The sequence below is a fragment of the Psammomys obesus genome, unplaced genomic scaffold (assembly GCF_907164565.1).
Source record: "Psammomys obesus unplaced genomic scaffold, mPsaObe1.curated_primary_1811, whole genome shotgun sequence".
In the NCBI taxonomy this organism is placed as follows: domain Eukaryota; kingdom Metazoa; phylum Chordata; class Mammalia; order Rodentia; family Muridae; genus Psammomys; species Psammomys obesus.
The window spans coordinates 15,061,228-15,072,575 of NW_026586173.1; the positions used below are offsets into that span (position 1 = coordinate 15,061,228).

At 39.2% G+C, this 11,348-nt stretch overlaps 1 protein-coding gene across 10 annotated transcripts; it reads right to left on the bottom strand.

Annotated features, from left to right (window-relative positions):
* Positions 1 to 1,096: 1,096 nt before the first annotated feature.
* LOC129672175 (methyl-CpG-binding domain protein 3-like 1) lies at positions 1,097 to 11,326 on the bottom strand. Of its 10 annotated transcripts, none has more exons than XM_055601479.1 (5): positions 11,271 to 11,326; positions 8,845 to 8,898; positions 8,148 to 8,276; positions 7,250 to 7,309; positions 1,097 to 2,406 (listed from the first exon to the last, which is right to left on the bottom strand). In XM_055601479.1, the coding sequence occupies exons 3-5, from the start codon at positions 8,169 to 8,171 to the stop codon at positions 1,819 to 1,821; spliced, it is 672 nt and encodes a 223-aa protein (XP_055457454.1). In that variant the 5' UTR covers positions 8,172 to 8,276; positions 8,845 to 8,898; positions 11,271 to 11,326; the 3' UTR covers positions 1,097 to 1,818. The 10 variants fall into 10 exon arrangements, with proteins under 10 accessions (XP_055457454.1, XP_055457453.1, XP_055457452.1 ...); XM_055601478.1 differs by having other exon boundaries at positions 11,131 to 11,321; XM_055601477.1 differs by having other exon boundaries at positions 11,126 to 11,321.
* Positions 11,327 to 11,348: the final 22 nt, after the last annotated feature.

The following is an 11,348-nucleotide window of genomic DNA, read 5'->3' on the forward strand; positions in this document are numbered from 1 at the left end:
AGAAGAAGAAGAAGAAGAAGAAGAAGAAGAAGAAGAAGAAGAAGAAGAAGAAGAAGAAGAAGAAGAAGAAGAAGAAGAAGAAGGGGGGGATGAGTGGAACTCCAGCATTGTCTTGCTGTTTCCTGACTGCAGACACAATGTAAGCAGCAGCCTCACACTCCTACTGCTAAGCTTTCTCACTGTCCCCTCAAAATGTGAAGCAAAATAAATTTTCTTTCAAGTTGCTTTTGTCATGTATTTTATTAATGATTAGAAAAGTGGGCTGGAGAGATGGCTCAGAGGTTAAGAATACTCGCTGTTCTTCCAAAAATCCTGAGTTCAATTCCCAACAACCACATGGTGGCTCATAACCATCTACAGTAAGATCTGGTGTGCAGGCAGAATATTGTATAAAGAATAAATAAATCTTAAAAAAAAATAAAAGCCTTGGGTGGCTGAATGAAAAGAGAGAAAAAAAAAGTAACACATAACAACTGTTAATTTGTAAACATTATCATATACGTATATATATATGTACATATATACATGTATGTATATCAAAACACTATCATATACCTTTACACAGATTAAGTATTATCCTCACCTACATCAAGGAAACTTTTCTTTGCAACAGATACCATTACAGAAAAGCACAGAGTTGTAGAATACAGTCCCGGGGGACACATGTACAATATACCTGCACCTCAGGTTCAGGGGTCATTGCTGAAGAAGGGACAGAAAGATTGTGGCGTTTGCTATGACACTGTGCCTCCTAGAAATGCCAGAAGATTCAGTAATTTTTAAAACATTGTAAATAAAATACAAGGATGTTAGGTAACTAGTAAATGATGGAGTTAAGAGTACTTGCTACTCTTTGAGAGGACATGATTTGGTTTGCAGAACCTGTATGGCAGCTCACAACTGTCTATAACTCCAGTTCCAGAGGATCCAATATCCTCTTGAACTTCATAGGAACAACCTCACACACTGTTAATAGGCATACATGCAGATACAACATTCATATAAAAAAATAAGCACTTTTAAAAATAAAATAGTGAATATAGAAATATAAGAAGAAAAATCTTTTCTCACATCAAACTCAATTTCTCATCTCAAAAAAAATTATTTGGGCTGGAGAGATGGTTCAATACTTATGAATACTTATTACTCTTACAGAGGTTCCAAGATTGGTTCCCAACACCAATGTTTGATGGTTCACAACTGCCTCACCTCAGCTCCAGGGACTACAATGCCCTCTTCTGGCCACTTCATGTACCTACTCTCTTGTATACATCGGAATGCACAGCAGACACATAATTAAAAATAACTTGCTATGTTTTTGCCTCCCTGAATGTCTACATACCATGTGTGTGTGTATACCTGGTATGAAGTACCAAAGAGGGCTTTGGATCCCCTTGGGATTGGAATTAGACAGCTTTAAACTGCATTCTGGAGGCTGGGAATTGAATTTGGGTCCTGTGGAGAACAGCCAGTGCTCTTAATCACAGAGGCATCTCTCCAGCTCCCAAAATAATTAAAAATAAAAATAAAAAATTACTGGCTGGCTGATATAGCTTTATGGTAGAGCATTTTCCTAGTAGGAATGGGAAGTTGGGTTGGATCTTCAGCACAGAGTAAGAAAGAAGGGATAGAGTAAGAGGAAAAAGTAGTAAATTGTTTGTATTTTTTGCATTGCATGAACACTTTTTAATAAAGTATTGCTAAGTTTAAAGTTTCAAGGTCTCAAAACAACAAAATACACTGAAAAGAGGTATTAAAACAAGGCCATTCCCCATTTTATCCAGTATCTTCTCCCCACTCCCCCACCCCTCACCGCATTTATAAGTTTTCCTTCCTTAGCCCTCTCACTTTTTCTGCCTCATTTGCTATCCTGTGCGCAATCAATGCAACTGTCAGTCTTTCTCTTGCTTTTTTCACTTTCCTTTCCTGGTTACTAATATCCTCTTCAGTGACCAGAAATTGTTTGCAAAGGATCTGTGGGATATTTGCTTCTGGAATCATCTTCGCCAAATGTGAAGTTGACTCAAGGGTGGGCATGAGCCTGGGGTCAATGCTGTTGGTTTGAGTCCCTGAAACAGATGCATCTGTGTCTCTAGGTGTAAGGTCTTGCAGAGCTTTGGCAAGGTCTGAAGTGCTCAAGAGTTCTCCTGCACTGCTGCAGGCCTGGAGTCCTTGCAGTCTCTTCTGCCAGCAGGCTTGTTCAGGCTTTTCCAAGGTCTCCTCCCACTGATGGTATCTTACCTCATTGCCCAGATGCGATGTGATTCTAGTGACTGGCCTCTTGAATGTGTAACTGGACATCCTCAAAGGGATTGAGGTGCTTAAACAAGGCTTTGGCTTTGATGGATTCTCACAGTCACGTTGCTTCCTCTGTGAAGTCTTGCCCATCTGACTCTGTACGTAACCCTATAAACATAAGTCATGAAATTGGATCAATGTGATGGGGGCTGTCTTCTTTTATTATTTATGTGGCACTTACCAATCAGGAATGCTGCTGTTAATGCCCACCTTCCCCACCTCCCTCTGGTGACAGATCTGACCTATATTAAGGAACATCAAACAGACCTAAGTTAAGCACAAAAAGCTCAAAGTCAAACTCTCCCACCACTTTGCAGAACTCTCTCCTTTGCTTGAGTGTTCTTTATTTGTTTTTTGTTTTTTTTCTGGCTCTACTGCCAACTGCTTGAGTCCTCTCATTCCCTGTCATGATACAGAGTCCATAGTCGTCCTCTAAGTCCCTAATGTTGCCATTCTTCTGTGTTGACTATGACTTTGTTATGAACCATCTCATTTTCTACCTACATTAACACTTAAATCAACAGTGAAATTAGGTTACAAGAGCCCGAGGTTGAGAACGTGTGCAACAGAACAGTGTCTCCTCGACACAATAGGGCCATTGCAATCAAAACCAAAGCATCCCTAATTACTCGCACAAAACCTGTACAAGAGCCAACATTACAGCACAGATATGGGAGAAGCTCATGGCAGCTGATGGCTGCTGAGGGAGGAACAGTGAGTTTTCTTCAGAGATGTGGCCCCTGGTGGGATGCTCCAGTGGCTGGCCCTGCATCCATGCACATACTGGAAAAACCAATAACTTTCAGTAGCTTAAAAAAGGACGCAAAATTAGGAGGGAAAAATATGATGAGAGTATTTGGGTAAACCTGAAGATTAAAAAGAAAAAAATGGATAAATACTTTTTGAGACAAAGTTTCTCTATGTAGCCCTAGCCTGGATGTCCTGGACTCTCCTTGTAGACCAGGCTGGCTTACACAGATCTGCCTGGCTCTGCCTCCCTGAGTCCTGGGATTACAGGCGTGTGTCACCATTTCTTGCTAATAATTTCATACATGTATGAAACTTTCAAAGAATAAATATTTATTTAAAAAATCAATAGTAAAACTACCAACAATATCACTCTTGAATAATCACTACAAGACTTGAGACATTTATCAATCCAAATAGTCATGTTCTTAGTAAGTAATTTAGAAAATCTATTCATATGGGAGCAGAAAGAAAAGAAGGAAAATTTTTGATTTCTAGTGGGTTTTGCTCCATTTTATGTAACAGATAGCACTATTAACTATTTCTCAAGGTCAAAGTTGACTCCTCACTACTTATTTTCACATTATTTCCCCTTTTTATTTACGTATTTTTACCAACATACATGAACTACACAAAGAGGCTTCACTGTATTCATAAATAATGCACTTTGATTATAGTTACTACTGCTATTGTTCTGTTACAGTTTTCTTCCTCCTTTTCCTATTTCCCTTCTACATTCCTCATGTTTCCCTTTTTTCATGTCATACTCTTTCATTTAAAACACACTTTCTATGTCAAGGTGGCTCTGAAGGAAAGGGCTCTTGTTGCTGAACCTGATAACCAGAGCTTGACCAGCAGAACCCACATGACCTGTCCTAACCTCCACATACTTGTCATGGCATATCTAGACCTGCCTTCTACCAAAAAGAATACAAATGTCAAAATTATTTAAAATATGTAGTTTCCACATGAGAGAAAATATGGCATTTATCTTTTCTTTTGCATGCATTAAGTGTAGCATGTGCTTATGTGGCTGTGTAATGGACTTCCACTTTATTTATTAAGAGTCTCTCATTGAACCTGGAGGTCACCAATTCTGGGAAGTCTAACTAGAAAGCTTGCTCCTGAGAAAGAGAGAGAGACAAATTCTATTGTCTATTTATATATTGCATCTTCTTGATCCATTCATATGATGATGGCTGTTTGGGCTGATACTACAATTTGACTTCTGTGTAAAGTGTTCTTGCAAAATAACATATAAAGTACAAGCATTTACAGATCAATATGATGATATGGTACATATATACACTGCATTATGATTAAACCAAGATAAGATAATTAGCATTTTAATCATTTTAACATTTGCCACTTCCTTGTGCTGGGAAGCTTCAAATTTCTTTCCTCGTTCTTCATGGTATGTATGAAATATTGTGAACTACAGTCACTCGCTGTGTTACAAAATGTAAGAACTGATTCTTCCAGTGTAATTTTGGTACCCATGATCCAAGCTCCCTCCCTAGTCCACATCAATATTTAATTCTATGATCTGTGATCTCAAAAATTCCACTGGTATTAATGAAGAATTCTTTTCCATTTAGCTTATCCGGACAACTGCCATCATCACCATGCCACAACAGTTGCCGGCATTATATACCTGTTGGAAGAAAAATCACACAACAATAGTAGCACTATTTTGGTGCTACTAATATAAGACACTAACACTAACATGGAGAGTTATAATGGCTAGGGATTTTTGCTGGAGGTTGCTCTAATGCTAATTACTAGCCCTGAAGATCTGGTTACTGCCCGCTGGGTACACCCATCCTTGTTTGTGTAAACCTGCCTAAGACATACTAACTGGTTGATTAGACAGCCTGTACCTGGGCAGGGCAGAATGAGGTGGGCATGGCTAAGGTTCCTGGGATTTTGAGAAGAAGAGAGGAAGAAGGTGGCCACCATGGATTAGCATGGAGAAAAACAAACAAACAAACAAAAAACCATGAACATGGAACTGGAGAACGGGCTCCAATGATGGTGTGGAAAGGCCCAGATAAAGAATAAAAGCAAGTACTGTGGAATTATGGAGAAAAGTGTTCCAGATGAGGAGGATTAAGGTGGATGGCATTGTTTGGGGGCTGGGAGGTAGATGGTAAGGCTATTGAGACAGAGTAAGTGAAATATCTGCTCAGCTCAAGGTAAATGAGGCAATTACAAATGTAACAGTTGTCTATGTTTTATTATTTGTGATATCAGGTTATATAATTCTGCTGTGATAATCACAGGGCAAACAATAAAAAATATATAGCCCAACACCTTTCCTTTTTAACTTACTACAACACACTTTCCTTTCTTTCTATGTGTTAGTTTAGGGACTCATTGAATTTTCCTTAGGCCTGTTTGATACTTTCTCCATTTGTACTTTTTCTCATTTCCCTATTTAGATCCACTTCTTGTTGCAGTGATAAAATATCTTGAAAAAAGAGATGGGAAAAGGGGCCTATTAGGCTCACAATTCCAGATTATAGTTCACCGCTGTGAAGAAGTCAAGGCAGCTATTTACACCCACAGCCCAGAGCGAAGGAAAAAACCCTCACATACTTACACACTCAAGTTCTCTTAAGTCCTCCCATCTTCAACATCTCTTTTTCTAATGAATCCTTCCTTCAGCATTTATTCATGTTTACATCTCTCTGAGCTATATAAAAATCCCTTGCCTACTCTATCCCTTCCTCTTAGCAGAAAGATACATCTGTATTACGTCTGCTCACAAAGGGACACCTACATTATATTTTTCTGTAACATCTTACCTCCACCCAAGTGCCTTGGAGTACTTGGAACTTTCATAGGCTGTCATCATTCTGTGGCTCCTTCCCTTGAAACAGTCACAATGACCCTTTGTTATTAGAGCCCAAAGGAACATTTCACATAATCTTTAAGTGTAAAGCATTTGAGATGTGAATCTTATTTTACAATTGTGGGGGGGAGAGGGGGTATTTTGTGTTTCTTTCTCTCTCTTCCTCTCTTTCTTTCTTTCTTTTTTTGGAGATAGTTTCTGGCTCCACATAATTCTTATTGGCCTTCAACTTGCTGTATAGTCCAGGCTGGCCTCAAACTCACAATCCTGTCTCAGCCTTAGCCTCTCAAATAAATTATCACACCTAGAATAATCACAAATAACATGTGAATACAGAGTATGCACATATGAAAAAATTCAACTCATACATTGATATGTGCTATTAACAGAAAATACACATGTAATTTCTAAAATATATTTTTTTAAAAATGTAAATAACTATAAAAACAATAATGGCTGTATATTTAAAAACTTGGTAAGGTTTTTATATTTTCAGCACAAACAAGTAAGTTTTGAGATCGGCATATTTGACATGATTTCAATATTTTACAATGCACGCACATATCAAAACATCACATGGGCACATGGTACCTCTTATGGCTTGAATCTAAACTGTATAGGCTTATATAGGCTAATATTTTGAATTCTCAGTCCCTAGCTTATGGCAGTGTTTTGAAGGTGCGGAGCCTTTAGCAGGAGGGCTCTGGCTAGAAGAAGGAAATCAGTGGGGACAGGTGATGTGAACATTATAACCATCTCTGGGTACAGATTAGCTGTCTCTGCATCCTTGTCTGCCCTCACACATACAACAAACTGTCTCATAACAATCTAAAAGCCATGAGTCCTCCCAGAATAGACTAACTTTCTGAAACTGTAGCTCAATAAATTTTTCCTGCCTTAAATCATTTTTATATTTTAACCAGTGATGCTAAAGTAACTAATAAATTGTTCTATAAATATGTACAATTTGTTGTTCTAATAGCTAAAAACAAATTTAATTTACATAAAAAGAATATTAATTCTATGTCACTGCATATAAAATATATAACTTTTATGTCTATATAATGCTTCAGGTTTTTAGTAAATTTTACCACTCATGTCTTTTTAAATTTTTGAAAAATAAGTATATTTGTGAAGTGCAATGTGATGTTTTGAAGTATTCTCTGTCATTGTTTTAACTCTTAGAGCTGTTTTTTTAAAGATTTATTTATTATCTATACAGTGTTCTACCTGCATGTACACCTGCACGCCAGAAAAGGGCATTAGATCTTGTTATAGACGGTTATGAGCCACCATGTGGTTGCTGGGAATTGAACTCAGGATCTTTGGAAGATCAGCCAGTGCTCTTACCTCTAAGCCATCTCTCCAGCCCACTCCTACATGGTCCATCAGCTTTGAAGGTAATTCTCCCTTTGGTGGCATGAAAGATAACAGGGTACAAAAACAAGGACAGAAACTGAGATTTTCTAACAGAAAGAAAATAATCTGCTTTTATTAGACAGAAAATAGATGAAACAAATGAGAAGGGAAGAAAGAGAGACAAAGAGAGAGTAGACAGATGTTGAGAAATAAATAACAGAGGAAGATAAAATGAAAACCAAAGTGTAAATGGAAGGGGTAGAAAGAAGACAGAGACTGAGGAGAAGATGGAGGAGAATGATGAGGAGGGAGGAGAGAAAGAGGTGGAGGAAGAGGAGGGACATTCAGATGAACAGACACAGAAAAACAGTACAATCTCAAGGTAGCTACAGATCATATTCTTTTGATTTAAAAATTATCATAAAATTTCCAAAACATAAAATAAGCCCTCTGTCCCATCCTTCAGTGCCTGGCTCAGTGGTATTAGTATCTTCACACTGTTGTGCAACCATCATCACCATCCTTCTGGAGAACTGTCTCATTTACCAAACAAAAACTCTTTTCCTACTATACACTAACTCTTTATCCTTCTTCCCAGGCTAGGGCATCCACTATTCTATCTTCTACGTGTACAGGTTTTACTATACTAGAGATGGCTATATATAGAAACAGACAGCATTCATCTTTTATGAGTAGCATACTTCACTCAACAAAATGTTTCATTCGTATTGTACTATATGTCAAAATTTCCATTTTTAAGACTGATTCCTATTCTAGCCACAGTTAATTTAACAACGTAAAGGGCAAAGTTGCTGGCAACTCACTGCCTAACTGATGCCTGCACAGGTCACTACTGAAAGCAGATGATCGCTTATAGTACATCTCCTACCACACAGGTGACTGCAGTAGGCATGGAAACAGGAATAGAAATCCATCTGTGCCTGGGAACTGAGGTTGTTATTCTGGCTCCAGTCAGTTCTGTTGCTCGCACTCAGCATTGTGGTCCTTGTTTCCATTCCTGGGGATAGATTAAATTCAAAATAAAACCATTTCGACCAAGAGAACAGAGAATGTGCAACACACACACACACACACACTATATATATATATATATATTGAGGCAATGACCTCCAACACAGCCAAAGATTAGTCTGTCCTGCATAAAAACCCTGTTTTATCACATTATCATTTATTGGGCTTGAACTATATAGCTCAGTGAGTATGGGTGCTTGCCTCCAAGCCTGGCAACTTAAGTTTGATCCCTGGGACCCACATGGTGGAAGAAGAGAAGTGACTCCTGAGGAATGTCCTCTGACCTCTGCATGCAGACATACACAATAAAGAAAACTCATTTTCAAATTAGCATATATTAATTACACAAAGAAATGGGTTTATGACATTTCACTACTATATTTTCTCCTAGATTCCATGCATAACAGAAAGCACACAATATTTTTCTTTGTGAGACTGGTTTACTTCCTTTAATATGATGATTTAGTGTAATAATCCCTCCTTACCCCCCCCCTTTTTTTCAAATAAAGGACCTATTCTTTATAGTTAGATAAAATTCCACTGTATATATTTACCACATTTTATCCATTCATCTACCAATGGGACATAGGCAAGTTGCACCTTAGTTCCTGTGAAAAGTGAAATAACAAACATGAGTATGCAAATATGTCTATAGCAAGCTAATGTAGAGTCACCGTGGAGGTAAAACCTCAGTTAAGAAAATGCCTCCATCAGATCGGCCTGGAGACAAGTGTGACAAGTATGTGGGGTAATTTAACACTCATGACTTAGGAGAATCCACACCACTGTGGGCAGTGCTGCCCCAGGCTGGAAATCGTAGGTTGTATGAGAAAGTAAGGTGAACAACCTATGGGACTAACACAATAAGCAGTGTTCCTCCACATTTCCTGGGCAGAAGCTCTGCCCAGACGTCTTTCCATGATGGACATGGACTGTGATCAGGATGTCCTTTCTTCCTCAAGTGGCTTTTTTTGTTGTTGTTGTTGTTCTATCCTAGCAGTAGAAAGTAACCTAGAACATTGACTGATTCTTTGTAGTATATGTCCAATAGTATAGCAGGAGCTTTTATCTCTCATTTAGAATGCCTTTCATCAAGTAAACAAACAAACAAAAACAAAACAAACCAAAAACCACCACCAACAAAAAACATGTTGTTAAAGACACAGTGTTAAGAAAGTCTTATGCACTGTCTATGATAATGTAAAATAGTGTGTCCAGCATGGGAATCAGTGAGGAGGTTCTTCAAAACATTAGCATTACAACTATCACATGCTCTTTATAGTAATGTTCTTTATAGTATATATATACTATATAGTATAATATAGCAATGCTCTTTATCCCAGGAGGCCCTATCCCATGTTCATGCTAACAGTGTTCTGTTCATCGCTGCAATTATTTTACCACAACCCATTACATAAATATGTGTGAAACTTTCAAGACATAATTAAAGCCATGCACACGCCTGTAATCCCAGCACTCGGGGATCAGAGGCAGGTGAATCTCTGTGAGTTAAGGCTAGCCTGGTCTACAAAGTGAGTCCAGGACAGCCAAGGCTACACAAAGAAACCCTGTCTGGAAAAACCAACCAACCAACCAACCAACCAACCAACCAACCAACCAAATAAATAAACCATAATTAAAATATATAAATAAGGAATGTTGGCTTCCAAGAAGCAAGCTGCTGAGAAATGTGTACAATGCAGTTTTGGTAGGCTGCATAATCATGAAGAACAGACCGAAGAAATGTTACTGCTGATGTTGTAAGTGTGCTTCCCAGTTTGCTTAATGACAATGTACACTGTTGGACTTTGGGTTAGGTCAGCCAGGGAGACCAGAAATGTTAGACCAGAAATGTTACTGGTGTTACCACTCCCTCTGACAGTGTGAGCCTGGGAGAATAGTCTAAAAATGAGGTGGACTAAAATCTCATGCAACAGCCAATTTTATTGGGAGCATCAGACAATTTATATCCTGTGGGTATCCTGAGGGTTAAGCAAGGTCCTATGAGCAAAGTTCACATGAGTTCAAGCTGTACACAGTCACAAGGACAAGGTGTGTTCACACGAGTTTAGGCTGTACAGCAATGGTTCTCAACCTTTTCTTAATGCTGCTGTGACCCTTTGGTAAAGTTCCTCATGTTGTGGTGACCCCCAAACATAAAATTATTTTCGTTGCTACTTCATGACTATACTTTTGCCACTGTTATGAATCATAATGAAAATATCTGTGTTTTCTGATGATCTTGGGACACACCCCTGTGAAAAAGTCATGATTCCGCCCCCTGGGGGGGGGGGGGCGTGACCCACAAGTTAAGAACCACTGCTGTATACAGTCATGAGGACTACCCTTGCTTGGAAACACCATCTGAATAGCAAAATAAGCTTAAGTAAAGCCATGAATGCACACTCCAAGATCAATCTTGCCTTTGGAAGGCTGAGGTCACCGGACTCTTGTCCTGTTCTTTTAAAGTTTCCTCACAAGCAATCAGAATTCTCCTTAGACTGCTTCATTTCATGGTCCGTGTTCTGACAAGATACAACGAGGGTTTTCTCCAGTAGCATCCCTGGGGATGATCCGTAGGACCATAGGGCTCACACGCTTCACACAACATATGCTCATCCATATCCCTATCTCTGCATCTATCTAGTCTCTCAAATTCCTCGAGACAGTAGCAATCCTACCTCACACCCGACAAAACCATATGCCCACCCCTGAAACCAATCTCCATCTACAGTCAGTTCAATTCACTCATGGCTTTGTTTCTGCCCATCCTCCCGCCCCGGAACGAGTCCCCACAACAGCCACTTCCTCGGAACTATCTGCCCCGTTATTTACCTAACCTGGTCCTCTAAGCTTGGCTCTTCCAGGTTCAGTCACGGTTTGTTCCTCCAACAGTGCCCCGCCGCCGGGGCCGCCGCTGGTCTCCCTGGCTGACCTAACCCAAAGTCCAACTGTGTACATTGTCATTAAGCACACTTACAATCTCGAGGGGTCCAAAGATCCCAAACCTGCCCACTAACCCAGCCCTGAAACCCGGACAAACTTCTAGGCGGAAGTG